This window comes from Manacus vitellinus, unplaced genomic scaffold (genome assembly GCF_001715985.3).
Source record: "Manacus vitellinus isolate BGI_N305 unplaced genomic scaffold, ASM171598v3 scaffold_4_pilon, whole genome shotgun sequence".
Classification (NCBI taxonomy): domain Eukaryota; kingdom Metazoa; phylum Chordata; class Aves; order Passeriformes; family Pipridae; genus Manacus; species Manacus vitellinus.
The window spans coordinates 14133513-14159844 of record NW_021940604.1 but is presented as its reverse complement, the minus strand read 5'-3'; the positions used below and the strand labels follow the sequence as shown (position 1 = coordinate 14159844).

The 26332-nt window shown below is 39.4% G+C and overlaps 2 protein-coding genes across 10 annotated transcripts in view; both read right to left on the bottom strand.

Annotated features, from left to right (window-relative positions):
* Positions 1-4591, bottom strand: part of THEMIS (thymocyte selection associated) — a 305377-nt gene extending 300786 nt beyond the window's left edge. For both annotated transcript variants that reach the window (XM_025895719.2, XM_018078095.2), the window contains exon 1: positions 4501-4591. In XM_025895719.2, coding sequence (XP_025751504.1) covers positions 4501-4591 — 91 coding nt within the window. The remainder of the gene's footprint in view (positions 1-4500) is intronic.
* Positions 4592-24715: 20124 nt separating this feature from the next.
* Positions 24716-26332, bottom strand: part of PTPRK (protein tyrosine phosphatase receptor type K) — a 311369-nt gene continuing 309752 nt past the window's right edge. For all 8 annotated transcript variants that reach the window (XM_018078149.1, XM_018078145.2, XM_018078150.1 and 5 more), the window contains one exon: positions 24716-25007. In XM_018078149.1, the coding sequence (XP_017933638.1) occupies positions 24954-25007 (54 nt within the window). In that variant the 3' untranslated portion in view covers positions 24716-24953. The remainder of the gene's footprint in view (positions 25008-26332) is intronic.

Sequence of the window (26332 nt, the reverse complement as noted above, 5' to 3'; positions counted from 1 at the left end):
TTTTACTGTTCTGCCACTGGTTAAATTAAGCCTGCAGAATATTAAATTCAATTACCCATAAAATAATTATATCAGTATTAAAACAGACATAAATTTTGCAACATAAAGATGAAAGCCCACACTTCCATGCTATCTGTAAAAATCAGTGGTCAGACAGTACTTACCTCACTAAGTATCAATATTTACTAAAATGTTCACAGAAAGATAGTTGATCAATCAAATCAGTTCCCAATGGAGTTTCAGCAGTTTAATTTTTTTAATAACATATTTTAATGAGCTATTAAATTGTCATGTACTTCAGTCTGCACTGTAGTTTTTTCTAATCAGTGCTGATTACCAAGGTATTTGTATCTGGAAGACTTGCTCTCATTTTATAATCAGCCTTCCTATTCCCTTCAGAGATTCAACACTACAGTCCAGTTTCTGTAGCAATGACATTATGACTGCAGAGTCCAAAATTATTATCCTGACAGGCATCCCTGGCATTTGCAGAACTACCATCTCCTTTCACTTCGGTTTCTGTTTTCAAACCAGGGATGACAATAATTTTTCTACTTCTGTATGGTCTTTTGAGTATGATGAATGAAAAGCACTTTGGAAGAATTCAGGGCTATTACTAATACCCCATGTTCCTGACTCTGCACAGTGTTGGACAGTGGTAGGTGATGACTGTAGGTTGGGGCTCCGACTATGCTCCCACACACATGGCTGGTGGGAAAGGGGAATAGGAACATGAGAGTATGAACAACCTCCTCAGACCTTGGTATCCTGCCTAGAGGCAAACTGGTAAGGCTTTAAACAACTGCAAGGTCCAGGTGTAGCATGAAAACTAGTGATATCACCCCAAGGAAACCCTTCCCTCTGCTTCAGGCCAGGAACAGACATGTGAACAGGAACAGAACTTCCTCAGAAAGGTGTCTACTTCATAGTATTCACTACCAACAGCAGAAGTTCAATTGCCTATAGCTTTTCTAGCTGAAAGTATTCCGAATGGAAGCAGAGTCTATAAAGTCCTGTCCATTTGCAGTTTGGAGAACTAAAGTTAAATGCATAACATTTCACTACTATCAGCAGGAACATAATGTTTTATAGGCTAGTAAAGAGACTAATGGTAGAATGAGTGCACACAGCATACGTTTTCTACATACTCTCCATCAGGAATGGCAGCAGGCAGGCTTGGGTCTGAAAGCAGAGACCTAGATTGTACTTGGTATAACATGGATATAAAGGCAGAACGGATTATTTCGGAGATGCCACTTTGCCCAAGGCAAAAAAATTCACACTCTTTTCCTAGAACCTGACTTCGTAGTTTCCAAGTAAAGTACCTTACCACATGGAAAAAGATACATCCATCTTTACAAAGCACTATGCTTTCTTTATGCTTTCAGAGGTCCTGAAAATCTGTCAAGCACCACAAGGCTAATTTGCAATTTGTAAAATCATTAGACCTAAGTGTAGTGTGTAAAAAATGCTGCTTCCAGACAGAGTAAATGGAGAGTTTCAACCCTATAGCACACAAGCCACCACAGAACAGTAAATGAATCACTTTGCTGTCTTCTTATCGCATAGCTTGCTGGTAGCCTTCTTTGTTTGGCTGCTACAACTTTGATGTGACAGCTCTAATGGATTTAGTAGACTATTATTTATTCCATTAGCCATTCTGTGTACCTGGTTAAGCTGACATTAAGAAACTTTGCCCTTTTTTTCAGAGGTTGTAGAGAGAAGAATACATATTAATGTTTACATATATACAAATTATTGCTATTTTAAATTCTTCCACAGCAAAATTAATTGATCAGTTTCAAACAATCATACGCAATGCTTTAAAAATAGATCTTCTCCTTTACTATCTGCCTGTTGTGTTGAGAATGATTACAGATTCAGGAAATCCCACTCCATAAAACCACTCAGCTGACCAGGCTGACTGTGCAGCCCTTTGGGAGCTACTACAATCAATGCACAAATGCTCAGATTTGGTCCCTGCAACCATAGTAATAAACCCATCCAGGCTGATGGACCTGCCATTACCCGCACTGTGATTGCTGGTGTACCGCATGGGGTAAGAGAGATCAAAAAAGCTGTCACAGGGGTGGGGGAATCTGCCTGAGGAAGGGCTGAAGAATGGTTGCCCTAATGGAAGCTTGAAGTGCTCAAAGTAGTTCATTCTCCTGTTTAGCAATATAACAGGAGTGACTTCAGACTCTCTTTGAAGCACTACTCTTGCTTCAGAAAATGCAACATAAAACACAATGCAATCACAGAACTGTACACCCCTGCTGCCAGGTACGGAAAGGAGCAAAATATTCAGGAGAGATCTGACAGGGACAGAGAGCTCATGGAGGGAGCGAGAGGAAGAGAGGGCCTGGCCTGAGAAGATCTTTTGTAACCCTAGATCCTACAAACCTATCAGGCACCAAGTGTCTTGAGAATCTCAGACTTCCTCTGAAGCAAGGAAGAAGAGGAACCACCATAAGTGTGCTATGGGATATTGGTGTTCTAGGTACTTACAAGTATTCTTGGGATATGTTGACTGTGAGGGGAAGGAGCCAAGTAGAATGTCTGTATCAGTCTTGCATGTTGTATTAAGCAAGAGACACATGCACCTATGCTAGTGCTGCACCTACTCTGCAGGTGGAACATATATGAGTACAGCTGAGAAACCACCAGGAGCAGAGGACAGGAAGAGATGGTGTTGCTGAAGATCAAAAAAAGCATCAGAGCAGCACACTTCTTAATGCAAATATTCCCGGGTCTTTAGAGCACATACCACCCCCTCCCAAGGCTGTGCAGGCACTTTTACTATAGTCAGCTAATAGCTTTTTTGTCTCACATGTGAGAACACAGCTGCAGAATGGGCTGTGGGCTAAGTTGCCACTGGTTTTTCCTCCTCATGTAGAAGGGTTTACACAGTACATGGAAGCACAAATTGAAATACCCCAGCTACAAAGATTTACTGATATGAATTTTACCATCCATGAGCAGCAAGTTGGAACTCAGAAATATGCAGACAGCTGGGCTACTATCATTTTATCACTGCATTTTTTACATATATACACATATCTCACAATATTTTGTGTACACATATAATACATATATATGTACATGTACACATACATAGTTGTACATATATATACAAATTGTTTTCGTATCACTTATGTTTCCTAGGTGTGTGGAAAGGGACAAATATAGTGGCTACTCCAACTTAAGGATGCGATTTTCCCTTTTTTAATTTCAGTTCCACTCTTCATCACTTAGGTAGTAGCTTCCTTATCAGGAATTTAATTCAGTCCCAGCTATCAGACCAGTCTAAAACATAAAACTTGAACAGGCCACATAGCAAAGATCAGAAAAAGTGTATTTTCAAAAGTTCCTGGTATTTTTAGTTATGTGTATTTTCCAGAATGCCTTTTTGTATATTAATACTATTCATGTGTCCTAGGCAGTTTCCAGAGCAGCCAGAATGGGCAACTGGGACAACATGGACAGTTGTTGTTGACACTACCATCACAGACTCAGTATGCCCTTTTCCATTTTCTTTCTGCCCCAAAAGGCTGTTCTCATGGAGGGAATAATTGTCCACTCCAGCCACAGCTACTAATTGCTGTTCAGATGTTCCATGGCCACCTCCTGTCTCCTCCTACTAAGGACCAGCATGAGGATTTTTAGATTGGTGTAGAGACAGATATTGTGGATCCTGAAGTAGGTATTTGGCTGAAGCTGAATCAGACTTCAGCTCGTGTCATGAAACTCTCTCTGTTTTATTTAGCTGGAGCCCAAGTTTCCCCTTGCAGTGGCATGGCGGTAATTTTCTTTTCCTGGATTGATACATGAGCTTGACATGACTATTTCACTGTCATGGAACAAAGCCCATGCCCTGACCAAGATAAGGATTTTTCCTTCCAATGCAAGCCTCTTTACCACCTTTCCACTGTGTTTTGTATGCAAGCAGAGCCCAGCACTAAAAAAAACATAAAAAATATCTGCAGCAGGAAAACACAGTAAAATATGTCACCTGTGTTGCTCATACCCACCACTTCATATTATTGCACCACCTGAAGTATCGCCAAATGCAGGACAGAACTTGAGGATAACCTCACGGTCACTTTCCAGACTCCCTGAGCCAGAAAGCACCTCTTCATGGCAGCTCTAGAAGTGCAAGGTAGCTTTAATCAAATAAACTCTGTGAAGCGATTTGTAGTTGCTGGATTGATGGCTCTGTGTAAGAGCAAAGCAAATTCATGTCTCATTCCACTACTCTTTCCAGGATACAATGAGGACTAACTACATTTTCTTCTTCACTGCCAGTGAGAAGACCAAATGCACACCCTACCAAAGACATTTTCAAAGCCATTGATCAAGCACTCATTCTTCAAAGTGAAAACTGGGAAACTGCTAGGAGACAACTCCATCAGCATCTTCCCTCTGGCTCCCCCACATTCTCGTCAGGAGGGGGGTCTGATGTCAAATACAAAGCCTTGACAGAAAGCACTCGATGCTCACCTTGGAAATAGACGCCTGATTGGATTTCGAGGACCCTGGGAAGGGCTCTGGGGTCCAGAGAATGAATGAAATTCTCCAGGGTAGAGGCCATGGTCCGCAGCAAGGCAGCATGTGGGTTTGGCACGTAAAGACCAGTGAAAAGCTTTCGAGGCAGTAACACTTGCAGCCTGGTGCATGCCGTGCTCGGGTACGCTGCGGGGCTCCCCGGCGGAGGGGAGGAGTGGCACGGCGAGGTACTTCTGCTTCCTTCCCTCTGTGGCTGCTTCCTCCCGTGGGTGCAGCGGGACTGGGGTGAGGCAACTGGTGGTCCCCTCACCCACACGCACCCAGAGTCCATGCCAGGCTGGGAGAAGGTGTGTGTGGGGGGTGTTGCTGTGGGTACTGGGCTTGGGAGGGGGCAGGACGATCTGCTACAAAACTTCATTTTGTCAGTGATGGTTATCGAACCTGTGAAAAGAAGATACTGAATATCAGCCCTGCCTAAAGTGGGAGAAAAACACCATGTCTGGGTGGGGTTTTGTTGTGGTTTATTTTTCCCCCTGGAGCATGGCAAAACAGTTTAGTGTTTGTTCACTTCAAAATTAAAAACAGCCTTTGAAGAAAAGAAATTAACCATTTTGTTGTCTTAAATATTTTGTCTGGATTTAAGACATACAAATAGAATACAAATGACTTCATCATGTAAATGGACATTAAGAGACAATGCTGTTATGCAAAATGGCCAACATTTTTTAATGCCACCAGCAATTTGTGGGAATTTGAATTTGAGATGCTGTAACTGGGAAAGGATTTTAAGGGACTACAGCCCAGTACCAAGGGAAAATCAGACTGCTTTGATGACAAACCCCCAGCACTGGTTTCAACTCTGCTATTCTGAGCTTGACGGAGCATCGTTATTGCTGGAGTACTCGTCTGAAGAACAAGGCCATAGTAAATAAGCAGCAGACTCAGGTCATGAGGAAGGCTGAAGTGACTGTGATTTCATGTTTCCTTACACTGTTCTCCTGTCTCCCTGAGAGGTCAGAGAAAGTAGAAAGCATGACATTGTGACAAAACAGTGAGCAAAATAATCGACTATTTATTTTCAAAAAGCTTATTAGCTTCATTTCACCAATATGTAATATTTTACAGGAGGCAATATTACTCACAAACTAAAAACTTCACATATTAAACTCCCAAATTCTAATTGTTGGTGCACAGGCCTTTGAGCTGCCATGCTAACTATGGAGTTTGAAGAGTTACTTACCTTGGTCTTAACAAATATTTCTCCAGAGAACATGAAATAGGTTTTCTAAGTGGGGAGCCTGCAGGTGCAGAGCAATAGCAGGACTTTGGATCTAGGAGTGACAGGTATTAGTAAAAGCCAAACTAGAGAACATGCACAGCACTCATCAACTATTTTAATACAACGATTCCTTATTCTCCCCTCCCAACAAAATGCATTTGAAATTAAACAAATATAATTGATTTGGTAAAGAGTTGGGAAAATCACATGCATTCAGTGGTAGTCAAAAGACCCATATTGTAAAAAACTGGTTCTTACAGGCACAAAGCATTGAAATGTATGAGTAGTTTCAGTTTTTTCAGTGGGACATCTTTATATGTTTAAAGATTATGTGCAATTCTAGGAAATCAAAGCCAATTTTCTTGGTACCAGCTCCCAAGGCTGTGAGGTATTGTGTCAGTGCCAGCAGCTGGACTTTATCCATAGACCAAAACAATGTGGACAGGTAAAGAACCCCTAAAGCTATTTCTACAGTTTGTCAATTCACTTGTATTTGGCTCTTCACTTTGATAAGACTGCCAGGAACAACACCACAAAAGAACATCTAACATGAATGGCAAGTGCACATACAAATTAATAAAGGCTTTCAAAATTGCTTGAATCCAACAGAGCAAATGTACAAACAGACATGGATTTCATACAAGAAAAATTCAACACAAAACCTGTTTTATGTTGGTGAATCCAGAAGTTGAGCAGTGTGAAGAAGGCAGCTGCAGCTCTGTGCTCTCATGGTCAACCAGAAGTATGTGTTCCCAATAGGCACAGACAATCACATAGACATATACAGCACCTATACACATAAGTACACACAGGAAAACCTAGACAGAAACCACAGCAAGCACCAACAGCCTCATCCTGTTCGCCTCTCTGGCTGATTGATGTACTAGTGGGAAATATATATATATATATATATATATATATATATATGCAGTGAGGATTCCTGCAGTAGATGGACTTAGGCACAGTCCACCCAGTAAATGGCCTCTGATCCTGCTGGGGCATGCAAGCAGCCCTCAAGGCTCAGAGCCTCATGCCTCAGTGGGGAGATGGTTCTCCTATGATGTGCCTGGAAGTACCGTGGAAATACCTCTGGGGTTCCCCCACCCATTGTTGTCCCTCTCTGTTCCTCTGTGTTGCAGAGACCAGCTTTTTATCATGTAACCTAACAAAACCAATCATCTTCGTTGCAATGAAGGAACTACATATGCACTTGTCTGAGATTCCAATTTAAATCAGGAATGCTACCCACTGGTCACATGTTATCAGAGGAGTGCCCATCTCTGCTAACACATAGACTGGTGAATGAGGACCACTGATCTGCTCTCCAAATATTCTGCAGGAGCTTTTTCCTGTTTGATGTGCAATGCCAAATGCAGAGGAAAATATTTTGCCATCTCCAAAACATCCTTGATCCCAGAGTGGAAAATCATCACATTATCATCATGGACTGCTGGTAATAAGGGACCATTTGGGGAGATTATTGTATTGCAGACTAAATTCTTAGGAGGATCTTGACTTAGAAAAGTTCCTTTTGCTTTGTCCAAGTTTCAATACTGAAGATTAGGACATGCTGCTGAAAAATGTGTATCTACTGTACTGAGAAGAGGCAATATCTGAGCCTATTCTTCCCATACCGAAAGAACAGAGATCACAAACCTCTCCTTACCACATCTTCATTTCTGAGTTATTGCATTCTTCCCAAAGAGCCTATTGGGACCTCAGTGCTACCTATGTCCTGTGTGAATCTGTAGGTAGCATTCAGCTTGGCCACTCCATCTCCTACTGCCAGCAATGGGGTGAAGGTCAAGTCAAGCACCCACACCTGCAAGAGCCAAAGTGACCGTGAGTCCTCATGCTTCCATGGTGTTGGCAACTCCAGCTGCTCCAGAAGATGCACACAAACAGGGACCCACATCTCTCCATGTGGAAAACCCCCTACTTATCCTCCCAGAAGGTGGCCAAGAACTGTAGGGGAATGTACCTGAAAAATAATGATCAGATAAGTCAGAAGAATGGACACATAGGCAAAACAAAGGATTTTGAAAGCTATATCCAAGAATATTTTTCTACCTTCCTGGTGAATATTAATTTGGTTTAGTTATTGGTTTTCAGAAAGTCAATAAAATGTTCCAAGTTTCCAAATAAAATCAGTTCTGAGCCTGTGAAGGTTTGCAATATGTTTTAAGCTCAGACCATTCTCTAGATAAATGCAGCCATTAGTTGAGCTAGTTGAAAGTAAACTCTAAAACAATCCCATAAATATGAAACTAGGCATTATGTCAACAGAAAGATATGTCCCATTTATTGAGTTTATAAACATAAGGGAAATGTATTTGATACTTGATTTGGTAGAACTGTAATTCCAAAGAGGAAGATGCTTTATGGAAACTCAGAACAGCCAGGCCCTGGGAGGCCTTGGAATCCAGTTCATACTGAAGTTCCAGCATATCCAGCACAGCAGCACTCAGTGGTGGTGTGACTCTGTTCAGGCCATGATGGTCCACTGTCAGTCTCCACTCACCACTGGACTTACACACTGGCCATAAAGGACTATGAAAGGGTGAACAAGTCTTGCTGGCAACTCCCTGGCTCTCCAGTTCACAAATCATCTCATGGATGGGGTCACAGAGTCCCAGTTGGTGCGGTATTGCTGATGGTGCACTGTTGAGGTAGCAGTCAGTACCTGTTGTTCTTCAGACCTCAGCAGTCCCACAGCAGAAGGGTCCTCTGAGAGACCAGGCAACGTATTCAACTGTCTAAGTTCCCCTGTCTCTAAAGCAGCTATCCCAAAAGCCCTTTTGGGTCCCTGAAATACCCTTTCTTGAGGTAATCTATGCCAAGGATGCACAGGGCTTCTGGGTCAGTCATAATGGGGTGTTTCTGCCATTTGCTCCCAGTCAGGATCACTTCAGCTTCCAGTACAGTCAGCTGTTGGGATCCCCCTGTCACCCTAGAAATAGAGATACCATGAGGTTCTGCCCCTATGTACCTTGATGGCATCAGGATGCATTATGTGCTGGTAATGGGCTCTCAAAGGCAGCACCCATGATAAGGGGAGGAGAACAACAGTGAATACGCATCCCAAATGACTCTCATTGCCCTTGATGTTATCGTATCATAAACTGATACCACACACTACAGCAATAGAGCAATCCTGGTCCCTCTCCCTGCTCTGAAAAAGATCCCCATGAGCAGTATATATGGGAGTACATTCAGGGTTAGGTATCACATCTACAGGAACAGACCAAGCAATATTGTGACCAGTGACTCCACACCTAATACAACAAATGCTTAGATCAAATTTGTTTCCAGTCCACTCTGGGCAGATAGGTTGTTATCTCAACACTTCATACCCCACACTGGGCATCAATTAATGTTGTCATGCTTTAGGAATGGTATTCCCCAATTTAGTACTCCCACTATAAAAAATACACACGTCTCCCCCTGACCCACCTCCAATTGGAGGTACAAAAGGCAAGGATCACAGGTTGAGATAAGAACAATTTACTGGAAGTGGCAACGAGATAAGAAAAGGAACAGTAACAACAATAGTAATAAGAAAAGTATACAAAAGAGAGAGTGATTCATGTGCAAAATGCTCACCATGGAGCCCACGACAATAAAGAATTCTGGAGAGCTCCTCCTGCCACATTTTCTTGATTAGAAGGAGCCCCTTCTCCTTGGAAGCAAGAGTCTCTTTTCCCTGCTCCCAGCAATGACGTGAGATGGTATAGAAAAACCTCTGAGTCCTAGACACACCTCCTCCCACCTACTGTAAAAAGAATAACTCTTCCCTGAATGGAACCAGGACAAAGTTGGAAACTCCACCTTTCATTAAAAATAAAGTAATACTAAACTGTAGGGAATTCTCCCTGACACAGGTGCATTGAGCTGTGAAATAATCTCTCAAGGGAACAAGTGGACACCAGGGATGTTTTGGCCTTGAATAAATATAGGACTATAAAACACCATCAAGAACAATTCTGATAAAGAAAAGGAGAGACGATATATTGATGATCACCTGTAGTGTCACCTTTCATTTACAGGAACCTAAGTCAAGTGAACAGTAGTATACTGAAACTGCTCCAAAGGCGAACTGAGCTTAAAAAGAAATTGCAGAGACTTTCAAGAGCTGTGATCTTCCTCTTCCAATCAGCAGTGGTTCTGGTAACATCACTCAGATTTCACGCAACCCACCACAACACTGAAATTCCAGTGGTCCTTGGGATGTAAGGTGATGGTCTCAGCATGTTGAGCAAGCTGTCCCCAACATAAGAAAAAAAATCTAACCTCTACAATGGTACACCTGGATTAGTCCTGGAGAGACTGGGGCTGAATAGGCTAAAGACCTAATTGAAACATGAGCTGTTGTAACATGAGTTACAACATGGTGTGTGGATCTTTGTGTACAAGCTTTTTCTGCTGCTTTGGTATGCACGGGTGAATGGGATTAATTTCCCCTTAAAGCCAAAGATGATCAGCTCTTAAACACTGCAATCATTCCTTCTAAAGAAACCTAACTTTGTTAGCCTAACATTTATGCGACTCCAACAATTGCTTATAACTTCACCTGAAAATATAAAGCACTCATTGCACAGAATATTTCAATGATGCCAAAAAGTTGTTTTGATTTTTTTCTTTTTTTTTTTTTTTTTTTAACATTCCTACTTCCATGGACAGCCTCTGCTCATAGTCTCCATAGAATGAGTCACTTCGGGTACAGGGCTTTTCAATCCTGCAGACAAAGGCACAGAAAGATCCTGCTGGAATTTAAAATTAGGAGCCATGTTGAAAAGGAAGGATAATTTTCCACAGAATTTTATGCTGCTTCACCATCAGCTAAAGCCCACAGATAAAGATAAAATATACATTTCTAAAGTTACAATCTTGCTCTGCTCCAAGTTCTTGGACTTGGTATAAAAATGATCATGTTGAAAATGCTAACACCTTCAGAAAGTAGTTGGTCACCCCTGTGAATTGTGATGGCTCCTGGCTTTAAAATCTTGGTTTTAGGGCCCTGTGATTTTATTGTGAACATTCCTTTATATTTTCAGGAAATACGTTTTGGGTTCTTTGACATTTCCTTACAGTTCGGCAGAGAGATCTTAGACATGCTCGTCGTATGAAATTTAAATGGCTTAGCAGGTATGAACAAAAGGCTGTCAGTAAAAGCTCCTGAGCCCAGAGGGTTGTTTGCCAATGTTTGACTCCAGTGAATGGTGTATTGAAGAACCAGGATCCCCCAGTGCTTTTAAAGCACATGTACACACATTACATTGTGAAAAATAGTAAGTTTTTGGCTGACTTTTTATGGACTGAACAATAATAACCTGTGGGCATTTTCCACGTTTTATTGAGCAATTCTGTACCTGCTGGAGTCAGAAAGATCTTTTCATTGATTTTAACAGAGGTTGGAGTGGATTCTTAATAAGGAGGAGTTATGGTTTTCAGCTGGTTGTGGCTTCCCATGGAAACACCTTGCTGATAATGGCGTTTTAAGGTACAGTCTTGCAAAGAATATTGACATGAAGTTTCTTCAACAAAGAAGTGTATGGCTTTGCATACATCAGTAAACTATAGGAAATGTATCTCCAGAAATCTCTCTCGAACTGTTGGTAAATGTGATTAGAATCATGGTCTTAATAAATACATTTAAAATGTTAGCACTGTGTATGAATGGAACACTTAAAACCCTGAAAGGTTCGGGTGTTGCATAGACAGGCAGCTCTGCAAATATTTTTTTCAACCAAAGAGGAAAGGACACTGAGATTTCTAAGCTCTATGCTAGTATAGACTCAAAGCCACAAATAGCCTTGGGAGTATAGACTATCAAGCTAAAAACTCCCCCATCTATTGACAGGTATTAATGCTACCTGTCTTTATAAATATATTAAGATGATTGATACTGAAGCATTTATAAAGTATTTTGAAGATAAAGCAGAATGTAAATGTGTAATACAGTAGGAGTTCTAGGCCTTTCCAGTACAAAGAAGCATCTGTCAAAATGAGTATTTATACAAAATGGGCCAACCAGGTGATCCTCAGCTAGTGTTACCACTTTTTATTTGACAGCACAGAATGTGAATTCACTATTCTAATGGAAGTATTTATCTCTCTGTGAGTAGCACCATACTATAAAACCTATTCAGGCACCCTCAGTGTTCCAATAGCTCAGTAAATATTCAGCATATTTGGTTTCTATCTTCCATATACTCAGTTTGGGGCATCATTTTGTTGGAGTAGACTCAAAGCAAAGAACTTACAACATATCCAGGGTTACACAGGCCTTGAGTACAGAACCCCAAAGCCCAGCCTGAGCGCACTCACCACAGAACTAATTTTTACTCTCTCAAAAAAAATAAACCAAGAAAAAGAAAAAAGTCAGACCCAAACAGCTTGGCACATTTCCTTATCTATCTGGTTTCTGTGGATTGTTGTTTGGGTTTTGTTTGTTCATTTGTTTGTTTTTGTGGGGAAAGAAAAAAGATGGGAGGGACCTAAATAAAAAGACATCCCACAGTTTTAGAGAGAAGTATGGGTCCATTAAAGATCTACTTTGGGAGTAAAAATTACTTGAGAGATCTTCAAATTACAGAAAGTGTTTTGAAATATGTTTGGCATATCTTCAATGCATTTTTGACAGCTGGAGACATGTTGGAGAAATTTTTGAATTAATTTCAAATATCACTCTCTCCCTTTGTGATTTCTTGAGTGGGGTGTGTTAGTAATTTATTTTTAAAGAGGCAGTGTAGGTTTCTAGATGCTGTTAAAGAAATCCAAAATCATTTTTTTGCACCCTGCCACTCTTCAAAGAAAAGGACACTGAATTAATTTAAATATATTTGTTAAAGATTGATTCCCCCAATGGAATTTACATATCTACTTTCCCTAATTTTTCCTGAAGTTTCACCTATCAACTGTCAATTTTCCATAGAAGAGAAGTAAAACACTTTGACTTCTCCTGACAGCAAAGAGCTTTAAAAGAACTAGAATGAAAACTGGCATCTTGCACACCTTACCTCCCTAATGTCTACATTACTGGAAGAACAAGCACTAATAACTCCTTTTTATGTGAGCATTAGAAACCACAGTTTAGCCTAAACAGCCAGTAAAAGAAATCAACAAAATATTTAGTTTAATAATGGTTGCCTTGAAGTTTTTGTCATCCTTAATATTTATCTTAAATGACAGACTTGTTGTCTGACTTTCAAATTAATGATGAATTGATTGCACTGAATGTATTTACTCATTTTTAGTGGAACTGAAATACCACCTGTCATTTTAAAATATATACAAACCCAAGCATTCTGCAGTCCTCTCTTTCTTTTTCTTTCTTTCTTTCTTTTTTCCTTTCTTTTTCTTTTTCTGTCTTTCTTTCTTTCTTTCTTTCTTTCTTTCTATTAGTGGGAGCCTCTCTAAAAGGTACACAGAAAGAACAAACTTAATTGTAAATACTTTCACTGTATGTATGAAGTTGAATTTAAAAGCAAATGTTTCTGCAGGAAAATTGTGCTTCATTAAAGGATAAAGTCTTCATATAAAATGCAGTTAACACTTGCCAACATATCAGTTAAACTGATTTTAATTTCCTACTTTTCCCAAGGTATTGATACCCTGCTGCACGGCATTTTGGTTATCATTATAATTTACCACACAAAAGCTTAGATGTATTTGCTATCTCAGTGATTTGAATCTATGGCCGTGTTCCAGGTATCCATTGCTCTTTCTTAAGGAGAAGTACTATGAAGATTAGTGGACTTCTTTCTTGGACCTTTTTTGGTCAGTTTTTTCTTTTTTCTTTTTTCTTTTTTTTTTTTTAAATACACAGTCAAACTGAACATATATAAAGGAATTTTGAAATGTCTGAGAAAGCTGTGGAAAAACTAAGATTTGAAATAAAGAGGCTAGAGAGATATTTTATGTGATGAGGCAACCAGACCCTTGGGCTGGCACTCACCAGAGTTTCAGCCAGTGGGAGAAGAGAGTGCCCAGGGAGTTCTCAGCCTGCCCTCATCCCTAGGAATGGTGGGTTAGGGGCTGTATTGAATCTAGCTGAGATGGGGCCTGTCTGCACTTCATCACAGGCACAGATACAGCTAGTGCTTTATTTCATGCTCATATCATGTCTTTTTGTTTACTTATCAGCCATAAAGTTATTTGGTTTCAGGAAACGGTCTCAATGCAATTAAATAGAGGTTGTTTTTTATATTAGTGCAGCACCCAGTAAGTTTGGCCATCAAAAATTCTGAGAGAAGTATAAGCAACATACATTTGCTTCATATCAAGCAAGCATGAGCATCTCCTTCTTTTTCTCTTCCAGTCCTGTTTCTCCCTTTTGAAGAGTAGAATGTTGCCTTTTCTGCCATGCCTGGTACCATTAACATAAACAGTGTGGTCACCAAAACCCCTCTAATGCCCTCAGTGGTGGCACATGTTCCATCCTCTACCTCACACAAGAGAGAAATGCAGTACAGTCAATGGCTGCTGGCCAACACCTTTCTTGAGTGATGCACAGTCGTCATCTTTGTGGTAGACTATGACAGAGAGAATCACTAACAGGATGCAGCACACTTACCGCTATGAGAAGCTAAGCTTTCAGAGACTCGTTTGTGAAAAGTGCAGGAAAACAAATGTATTTTCTTATCAAATTGTTCAATTAGCCTGTCTTCCCAGCTGGGGAGGAGGAAAGAGCACAGGGGCTTCTCTCCAGCACAACCTATAAAAAGACTGCAAAAAGATTTTTTTCTTGAAGAACTCATAGGTAGCATTTATTGTAACTTTTCTAGTGTGTATTTTACCCTTCTCCTTTTAAAGTACCCAATCCAAAAAGTTCACCTTGTGTTTTCTTACTTACTTTTTCAGCATTTCCAAGGCTAAATAAATCTTATTGCTTCAGATGCAAAGTGGTAACTCACTGAGTACCACACACTGCATCCATTTCTTCTTGTAGGCAGCTTTGCAATATGGAACATGTTATGATCCAGCCAAGGCCCTTTCACCTTGTCCTTCTCCACAAACTTCATGTAAATCATCTAAGATTTCAAACAGTCTGTAAGGAAATATCCCGGGGCTCTCACTTTGGAATTTAAGTCCTTCTGCCAGCCTTTCATATTGATTTCAGTTTGTTGCATGTACATTTATTTGACATCCAAGAGCATTTGTGACCCTTGGGCATCTCCTTCAATGTGTTCCTAGCACATGTTATCCTGGATGAAGCATACAGCACAGCAGTTGGACCCTGCTCATTCCTTCCCCTCACCATACTGCCAGAGACCCCAAGACAGGGGATGCTGAGAGCCTGTGGGGCACTACAGCATCCTGGACCTTCTGGTGCTGAGTGCACTGTGAAATTTAACAAACAGCCAGCACAAATAGATAGATACATTTTGAAAAATGAGATTCTACAGCTCCTTCCACATCTCTCTGAGGAATGTATTTGTAAGTGTTTTTGTAGAATTATGTCAACAAATTAATTCAGACTTGTCAAGGCTAGAGGATGAAATCTACAAAGCTATCACACCAAAGTCCATTTTACAAACAACATATTTTGTTAATTTTTTTTCTGAATTCTGCTTTCTGGTCACCTACAAAACCCACCAACATAATATGGCTGAAGATGAGCTTGCCAAGGAAGATTTAATACATCATATAAGAGAAGGTACTTAAAAAAGAGGAAAAAACATTCAATCCAAACACTCAAACTCTTCCTAGAAGAAATAATAAAATAAAATCAAAGCAGGCAGAGTTACAGCAACCCCCCCCCCAAAAAAACAAACCAAAAAACAAACAACAAACAAACACCCCCCCCCCAAAAAAAAAAAAAAGATCCCCAAGATTTAAAAAAAAAAGGTTGAAGAAAATTTGCTGGTTTCTGTTTTAACACGCAGCTGAGGATGTGGTACAGCTTCCTAAAACTAGCAGATAAAAGGAGCCCCTTGCTTATCCGACCTGCCCTATGACAGGCACTCATCATAATGCTGTTCCCTGTGGCAGTCCTCTCTCCTTGCTTGAACAGTAGCAAAAAGAGCAATTGACTTAAGAGATTCTTGTAACTTGGGGTGCCTCACCTCATTTTGGGCAGTTATGACTTTCCCAGAACATTGTATTTCTGAATATTAAAGCAAATTTAAATTTAAATACATAAAATATTATTTTCTGTCCCTGGGCTGCGTGTTCTAACCCAGCACCATGGCAAAGAGACAGGAGAATGTCTCCCAACTTCCACATGGACATTAGCTACAGTAATGTTATTAAAAGCTGAGTGTAGGAAAGTTATTTTTGCCACACTCCTTTTAGTAGTTAATTTTAAGGTCTCATTTAAAAATCACTTCACAGCAGCCCATTTCAGGAACTGCCATGACAGAAAGCCAGTTACACCATACATATTGGAGTACATACACAGATATTCCCATTTTCTTTCCCTCAATATCTATGATCTTCTGTGGAATTAACCAACCTCCCCCCCCCCTACATTGTTGGGTTAATCTTTTTCAAATCAAACACACCTAAACATATCACTTACCAAAGTTCTTCCTTTGTTGTTTCGCACTGTTTTAAAGTCCATAGACCTTTAAAGACTTGGAAGCACTGTAAAAGAATTGGAAGGGAGCAGGCTTTTTCACCTCCTCCCCACCCCAGAGAAGCATTGGAAGGAACAAGGAAGCATTTTCATTTGTTTCAACTTGAAATTAAGTCATTGTCATCCTGCTGAAAACACTCAACACACTCTGAATGACAACCACCATGAAGCTTGTTTTCAGAGATGCCAGTTGACCCTGGCTCAGGTGAGATTAGAGCACGGGATGTGTTAGTCCAGCTATTTAGTGTAAATTTGAAACTAACTCTTGAAATTGTTTCTGCTGAAAAGTTGAAATACGTTATGGAGATAATACCATATTCCATCTATGCCTGGTTTGCTTCAGCCTGTGCTGAGTAAAAAAAAACATCAGTGCAAACAAGAGTTAAGGAACCCCAAACCAAATCAACAAAACTGAGCAACCTACACAGTGTTCATTTGCTGGATCCCAGTCAAGTACAAAGACCACTGGAAGAAGAGGAAAAATGATCAGGTGGGAGTATAGAAGCTGAAAAACACATAAGTTTGCAAAGAGGTGAGTATCTGTCTTCCTTAACTATTTGCATGCCTGTGACAAGTCTAGGATACACACCTCACTGGTAAACTCAAAGTAATAAGTAAGATCAGGACATCATGGTACTGTGAGGAGTCTTTACATGACCACACAGGTGTGTGGAAAATGCAGACTTGTATGTGTATATCAACAAAATAATTGTTACATTCTAGTCTCTATTTTTCCTGAGGTCATCTGCTAATTCAATTTTTATTTTGCCATGCTGGACTGTAAACACAGACAGCAAATTGCAGAGCATGTGCCCCTCCGTTATCCAATTTTTGCAATTTTCTCCAAATGCTAATTGGCGTAGGACTCTAAAGCTATTTCCTTTAACAAGTTGGTTTATGTTTTCAGAACACTCAGAATCCATTTTGGTCTTTGAAATCTTCTTTTACGGTGGTTCCCTGGAGGCCACAGTCAAGCAGCTGCCTGTCAGAGTGCTTTCCTAAAATGTTCTCCTCTCTCAACCCCAATCTCTAAAGTTGCTCATCTTGGTATAAATATTCTTCTTCTAAGAAATTAAAAAAAAACCCCATGCCATAATTATGCTAAAAATCAAGCATCAAAAAGAAGCCTGTGAAGTAGTATTTGGCTCTCACCTAACAGTGGAGTAGGGGTTGAGACCATGCCTGTGAAAAAACACCTGAGCTACGACTTCCTGTCACATTTACTTTACTTCTCATTTGTTGCTTTCCTCAAAACTAAGATAAGAACTATCTGAATGACCATGTTCAGTGTTGCAGCATTCTCCTTTTCTTGATTGGCATCAACTAATATGGTATCAGAAAAATAGCACCTTGTGGGCTTCAAGGCAGACTAACTCCCCAAACCAACTGTAGTTCATAGCTCATAAAATGAGGTATGTGACCTCAAGTCCCCTGCCTGTGCTAAGCCTGGTTTGGGGGCATTGTTCTTTTTAAATCTTTCACAATATGTACTCAGAAATCTCCTTTATTGAAGGATCTGTTCACATAAATTGCCTGTTTCTTTCCTTGGCACTGTCCCTTGCTCAGAATTTTTTATCCTCAGTGGCCCAAATCAACTGTACAACCTTTCTTGACCACAAACACAACATTTAGTCAGTATTCAAAACTTTTTCATTGACTGTAGCATTCAGGATTTTTATATTCTTCCATACATTTCGTAACCGTGCTTTTTGGGAAGTTCCAGTCTCATCTAGATTTTTTATACTCTCCATCCTCCCAGTTCTTATATCCAAAGCTAGTGCTTTCTATGTTGTTGCCCAAATAACAAGTGAATAAGTTTCCAGTCTTCATACTGGTCCTGGTCAGTTCACTAAATACTTTTTTTTCTCTGTCTCTTGCACAAAGTTTATAAATCCTCTAGTGGAAAAACTAAAGGCCTATTCCTCCAGCCTTTGCGCACTGCAGTTGCCCCCTGAATGCACTGTAGGATCCATCATACCTATCTCTGCTACCTTTAATCCACATACCAACAGTTTACTTGTATTTAAGGACAGAGACTGCTGCAGGCTGTGATTCTGACTGCTTAAAGAACTATCATCTTAGAAGGGGTCTGTGTTAAGGAAGGCTATTATTTGAAGTAAACGAGTGCCTTAAAGGAAGGCACATTGAAGTAGAAACAAAGCCTGCACTTCTTCCCTGTTTTTTTTTAAAGAAATTTTTAGAAGCCTCTGCCACAGACAAAACCACACAGCTATTTTCTCACAGTTGTAATTACAGCTCACTGTCACACTAGCTGAACCAGCTCGTCTTGCTGGAGGAGAAATATTAGAACCTATATTATGCCTAGTGCTTTTATGCTCCATTTTTATCCTTATCCCTGAAGTAGTCTGACCTGTGAGAACTACTGCTCAAACACTGCTGTATTTCTTACTGCAAGGGAAGCTGGAAACCTTGATCCTTTCAAGAGATGAAACTAAGCAGCAACCTATTTACACAGTTTAAAAGGCACCAACTGAAGCTTCAATGATACGACTTTTGTGCAACAGAAAAGGTTGCAGCAGTGTCATAGCTTTCTGTGATTTCCACCTAATTTAAAATGAAGGCATACACCTCTTCAGCAGGTGGTTTCAAACATTTTCAGTAAACAGAGGCAATTTTGCATCATTAATCCGTATGATCAGCAAATTTCATAACAACTTCATCCTAAAACTGGGGAAAAAGGCTACAGGACCAGGTTCTGTGCTGAAGATAGTTCCAACTGTGGGTCCAGGTGGGCTGTTTATTGTACTGCTCATAGATACAGCAAGTGGACCAGAAAGACTAACAAAATATTAAGTAGAGAGACTTAATGTCCTTGATAACAAATGAACTGAGATTTCCCCTGCTGGGACTTAAACAAAACAAATGATTTCCAAAACTTTTCTGAAACTTATCATAGTTTGACTTTATGGCTACTACAAAAACCAGCTCACTCAGGTTATCTTGAGAGAGAAACACCAATTCTATAATATCTGGTTTCTCATTTTCTATCACAGCACAAAAGGTAACTTTCTTCAACATTTCAGGATTCGGCAAAATACGGTGTTGTTTCAGATATTATTCTAGAAGATTAGATACACAAAAGAAAGACAAAAGTTTTGTGCTGTGAAATTAAAAGAGCTCACATGGCTTTACACCTGGCAGGAAAATGCACAGATATTATCAAAATCTGGAGGTACTGTGTTTTGCCAGATGCCATTTTTGTGCTCATTACCAAAGAACTCCAGGGTACTTGAAAGCTTGCAGAAAGATCATGTTTTTCTGCCACGCAGAAGACAGAGTTTGTTGCTGATTTTTCTTTTTAACATAGACTTCTATTTTTCTGTTTTACTTAGTGGAGATTTGAAAAAATTTCTGAGCATATGGGGATTTCAAACTTATCTTGATGTAATTTGTGAAGTTGGGACTATTTTCTAATCCAGATGGAAGCTAGAAGGCTTTACAAGAGACTATTGAAATCAAGCTGTCGTATCTCAACAGGGCACAAAAACATCTGTTCTTTGTTGGCCAAGACACAGTTAACAAACACTATTATTAGGTAAGCATCCTATTGTGCCTGTCATCATATATGTCAATTTCTGCATAAATTAGGACTCTAAACCCAACAGCAGGGAAAGAATTAATTTCTAAGAAGCGTGGGCCAAAATAACATTCATGCTTGTCAACCACCACCACAATCAACAACATCCTTTTACTCAGGCTTAAAGAAAAAACATCTAGTAAGCCCAAAATAATTTAACAACACTTCTATATTATCTGTATCTCAAAATTTTGCTCAAACAGAGCCTCTAATTAAAAAATTAACAAAAGTTTTTCTGAATAAAGTTGAAGGAAAATTTATGGGACTAAACTTCTGCATATTGTGAAAGTTTTATCCTCAGTATACATAATCTAATCCTAGCAGATTACTCAACCCCAGAAACTAAAGCCATAAAGGAATATTCACAGATACCCTTGACTATCCTGGATTTGCAGAGGTTACAAGATCTTTGACTATTTAACAAAAGCAGAGTACAAGCAATAAACCACCACAAAGGTTCTTTTGTGAGATTATGATCACTTAATTCAGACCTCTACATGACACAGGAAAGTACAGCCGAAAATGACTTACTTTTCAGTAGAGAGCAGAGCACTATAAAAGCAGCTTTTACAATTATTTCAAGATCTCAGGGTTTCTTCTGACACAGCAACAGAGTGAAGTTTAAAAGAGGCCCTTTATACAGTCATTTGCCAGCCCAGGTGGCCCGGCCATGCAGTGATCCTGCAACATTTTTTCTCAGGCTGCCCCTTCCTTGTACTTTAACATTTCAATTCAAGCTTGAGGTTCGATGACAGAGCACTTGCCTACCATTGCTCCCCTAGTCTGCTTTTCTGAGACTTTGATTTTGAAATTGTTAACCCATTTAAAAGAGTATGCTCCTTCAGTAGCTTTGGTTTTCATGTTTCTTGAAGGAATATTGTGTTTCTTAATGTAGTATGTAGGACATTGCTCAGATAATATATTTTCTTAGTTTATGTTAATTCCCAAATGAAATAAATCCCAGTAACTGCTTGTATATAGTGAGAATACTAAGCTACAAGCTTCTAACTCATATGCCTGTGACTGTTTTCCAGGAGGCAAAGTCTTTTCCAAAGCTGTTTTTTTCCCGGTGGCAGCATTTACCCAGGAAGCATGAAATGTAAATACTAGGATCTCATTTACCAGCTGGGGTCTGATCTCTCTGGACCCAGACAAAAGGTCAAAACCTGAGTCTCTTCACACCTCCTTCTGCTGGAGTTGGGTCACTATGATCAGGGAAGGCAAATTCAAAGGGCCAAAAGAAAGAGGAAAAAAAAAGAGCAAAGCCTCTCTCTATACAGGATGCTGAGGTTTGCAGACTCTTCAGTCTCCATGAAACTGCTTTAAATATGTCCAAGGATTTATGGTTCTTCAGTGCTGGATCCTAAGATCTGGTTATTCTGGGAAAATTCAGATAGTTTGAACACATCCCTAAGTTACCTCTTTGATTACCGTTCTACAGAAAATGAACCAAAGCCATCAAAGCAACTCACAGAACTCCTTCCACTGGCAACTACACAGACTAGGACACTGGAGTCATCACTTCCCAGTTTTAGAGCAAAGAATACCTTCTTGTACACAGCGATCATGTTTTTTGGAACTTATACATTCCTTTGGTTCCTTTCATCACGTGATATTAAACCAGTTTCAGCTTCATTCCTTTTAAATTTGAATCATCTCACACACCTCTATGGATGAAGCTTTTTGTGCTTCTCTGTTTTCTGACTTGATGCCCATTTGCTCTCTGTGTATTTACTGCATGTGTGAGTCCAGTTTTCATTTCATGCTGCTGAAGAAAGCAGAGACAATGTACCATGCAGGCTTTAGCCACTTGATTGAGTCTGTGCTAATACTTCAAGGGTAATAGCAAGCAGAAAGATTTTAAGGAGTCTTGAAACCTATGGACTGCTCCAGGGCTGGAGTTGCTGGTACCTTGTGATATTGGTGCTGGTGGTGTCTCACTGCCTCAGGGAGTGAAATATTTCCCTCTTCAAGTGCCCAAGGTCAGGAAGACTTCTCTTCTTCCACTGCACACTCTTTTTATGAGAAATACTTGTTTTCCCTCTGGGTCAGGTTTCCATAGTCCCCTCACTTCCCTTTTTTCTGTCTTGCACAGGTGTAAGAAAAGGACACTGGCACAGCATCTATCTGGGGGAACAGAGCCAGTGTTCTCAGAAAACAAAGATGGCATTTGCTGCCACTGGATGAGATAAGAGAGAAGAAAGAGCTGCACAATGAAACAATCTGTCTCTTCTGATTTTACACTTAAAAGCAGATTCTAACATTGTCTTTTGCCTAAGAGACCCTCAAAAGGTACTATTATTGGAGAATGATATTTCTGATCTGCTTCTTACACATAATATTCCCTCTACATACTTTCCCCTGATCTTGCTAGGAAGAACTTCCCACAGATTTTTCAATCATGAGCTATTGAAAAAGCTCTTTAGGTCACCCCAGTCAGCTACAGTTACAGAAATTATGTGACTCTCAGAGTACTCAAACAACATAGGCAGAGTTCCCCTTTGCAGAATAACCACTAGCAACTATAATACCTTCCAGTTAAGGGGGATTCTCCTAAGGAAGACACCTTTGCTGCAATGCCAGAATTCATTTTGGCATTTGCACCAGTCATGATTAATGTACAGGGGAAGCTGGACACAAAAATCTTAACAAGGATTATGAAATTCTGATGTGAATGGACCCCACTGTCCCATACACAGCAGCTCTCCACGAAAATAAGTATTCAGTCAGCCTAATGGTAATCTACATTTTTGGTCAGGAACCAAAAAAGCAAAACATAAATATCATTCTGGGCAGTACAGAATGTGGCTTTTGCTTTCCACTACCCTAAAAGCTACACATCTCATCTGTCAAAAAATTAATCTAGACTTCTAGACTAATCTTCTCAACATCCTCTACAGACAACAGAGGAAGACTCTTCCAGAGTCCAAACCATTTAGTGCCAGACAGACACTAAACAGGCAGGATGCATCAGTCTGTGAAGATGGCATGTTATTTCCACAAAATGTGGTGACCAGACAGCTAGCTTTGAGTGATAGACCCAGAACTTTGACTGTTAGAGTTAGTCGAATGCTGTTACCTCACAGGGAAAGCTGGAAATGTTGCAATTCTGTTGCATGCAGCTTATAATCCACTTTCCAGTGTGGCAGAAGAAAAAATAGGGCAATTTGAGTATTAAGAAGCCAAATCCAGTGAATGTTTTCAAACCTCATTTACTTACCTTGCTGTTCACAGGTAGGAATTAACAGTGGATGCCACAAAAAAGGAATTTTTTAGATCTGGAAGAGGTGGAGCTATGCAATACAGATGGAGGCACTGAAAAAATCTGAGAACTAGTATTTCTCTAAACATTTCTCGGCCATTTATAGTGTTGGATGGGTAATACCATGTATCTCAAGTAAAAGAAGAAACTTAGGACATACAGATGACATGGCATCTTTTCAAATACTCCCTGAAGCAATGGGGTGAAAAATAATACAATTTCCTTTTGAGATTTTCCTTATCCAAATATATTGATCTTCCAGACAAGAATGACTCCTTAACAAGAACAGTAATTCAGAGGGTATTAAAGTAGGAAAAAAATATAAAATAATCTTTAAATAAAAATTTAATTCACTCTTACTTTACAGAATATTTAAAAGCACCATAGAATTTTACTGTCAGGTCTAAAAATGATCAACAAGAGACTGGAATGATTTTAGCCAGTAATATGTAAGAAACTTCGTGAAGAAATGGATGTAAGCCAAGTGAAAGCAAAGTAATATTTTGTACACCACAACTATAATCAGAATCTCGCATTGGTTTATTCAAATTTTGCTTTCTTGGAAGCAAAGCTTACATGTTTGTAAACATCAAATTAAACATTGCTTAATTTTACAATTTGCTAAACAAATACTTTTTTACCCTTAAGGGCATATGCAGACCCATCTATTTGTCTCACAGTTCTCCTGCTGACCTGTGCTTCAATATTTTTTTGAAACAATTGGTTCCTGTACAATTTTAATGAAGCTTAAAAATTTCTTCCAATACTGTGCAAGTCATAGGCAAGGCCATTTTGAAGTGTGTACTTCCTTACATAGTTTTTTGATCAGTACTTAACTAATGCGACTGTGAAAAACTATACATTTTCAGGAAAATGTTTAGATATTGGTCCTGTACTTAAAGACCTTCTATAATCAAGTTGTTTACATGAATTTGAATCACAAGCATGTACACAACAAAACCACTATACCTATGTTTCTTGGTCTATGCATAAAAATTATGTTTTCTACTTACACTAAAACATACAAAAAATAAACTACAAAAATTGTTTACACTTGATTTCAGCAAAAAAAGCTTTCTTCGAGAAAAATGATTCTTCTTTTTTTCAGCCATCATAAAAGGAATGCAAGTAAACAATAAATACATGTGCTTTCTCCATATAGACATATTTACACTTGAGTCTTTGGCTTATGTTTAAGTTTCTTTATAAAGATCTTTATGTGATCCAGCCATCATTGCACATTAAAACAAAATAAGCCAGTTTTTTTTTACTATATATAATATATATATGCAACACTTGAAACGTATAAAGAATGAACCTTACTATCAATTTGCACTGTTATTGTACTTTAACAATGTATCAAAAGGAAAAAAAATACCATATAGGAAATATTGATACATGCAACAGATGGTCGCTCTAACTGTTTTGAGAGACGGCTGCATATACACACACTAAAAAGTCCTAATTTGCGCAAATCTCTTCTGACTCTGGTTTTCATTAAATAGTATTTATGTGGCACTAAATGTTGATACTGTATACAAGCATAGAAACAGATTGAGTTCTTTTATTAAGATACACAACTTCATAAGAAAAATACTTTGCATTTAAAATTTAAAATCCCTCCCACCCCCCTCTTTCCCAAAAATCTTTCTTCACAGGATCAAGAACTGTTGTCAAAACAGCTTATTGAGATTCATGTATTTGGTGAACTTTGCCATATCCCTTCCAACTAAGAGGATTCCAGGTACTCCAGCGCCACATCGTAGCAGAAGCGATATTGCTCCTTTAAAGGGAAACAGAAACAAAAACTGAAGTTAAATAAAGATTCTAAAATCTTAGCAGCAACATCTACAACCAGGAACACTGTTTGCTAACTAGTAAGCCAGACATGCTTGGATTTTCTATTTTTTCCCCTATTACACAAGTAAAGTATGTTACCAGCTCTGATTTAAAAACTCACCCTAATCAATGAAGTGGAAAAAATCCCTGACCATGGAATGCAATTATGTGCTTCTCTGATTTTTTCAGCTTCTAAACTGGTTTATCAAACATGAAAAGCTCTCCTCTCAGTCAGAGCATTCTTGCAGTGAAAGCACCTCAACTCTTACACTTGATCACTTATACCTGAGTTAGCTGATACTGAGCAGTAACTAATGCCTGCTGCTTGGGCAGCCAGTGAATGGATGGGGAATACTGAGCCATGATACAAGGCTGCTCAGGGTCCACAGCCCCTTTGTACAGTCGTGTTGATGTAACATCCAAGAGATCAGATGCACATTTAAAAGAGAAGGCAAAGCTAAAACTTCATTGTGGTTAGTATTTTCCCTCAACAAGGCTGCTGTTGAGAGCTGATACTGGGAGAAAGGGAGGAGGAAGGGGAGAGGAGAGGTGAAGAAGAAAAAAACAGGAAAATTAATGTGATCTCTATTGCCCTTGTGACTTAACAAAATAAATCTGCTTTCGTGATTTATTTTTGTTTGCAAAGGAAGACAGCGTGATCCATTAGCAGGAAGTTGTGGGGATATCTTAAAGGCTTTGTTGTGCTGCTCATTGTTGTTATCTGATCATGTTGCTGAATGTAGGGCACATGACAGTGTTATATATTGGTTTTCCTGGTTTGTTTTCTAACTAACGACTCAACATCTGCTGCTGTTCAGTTCTGAATAAAACCCCACACAACAGAAATACATAACTACAAAAATTTTGTAACTTCAGTTTAAAGCTACAGAGGAATTCAGGTCTATTTTGAAATGAAATATTATTTTGCAGAGCGTTTATCAGAAACACACACAATCTACCTTGGCCTCCCTTTACTGTGACACAAATAATTTTCCATGTGATCTGACCTGTTTTCTTCACAGCAGTCAACTAAAATCCAGGCAGCAATTTAATATGTTGTGTCTCAGATGTCTGTGGTGCAGGAGAATGCAAAGTATTTGTGGCAAAACAAGGAATACCTAGCCCAGTGTCACTGCTGTTACAGGATGTTCTGTTTGTTACCACGTTAACTATCTTCTTAATTTATGTGATGGCAAGGGATGGAACTGATGCACAATAATTAAGAAAATCATGCCACAAAAGCTACTTGATACTAAGTGAGCACTGACA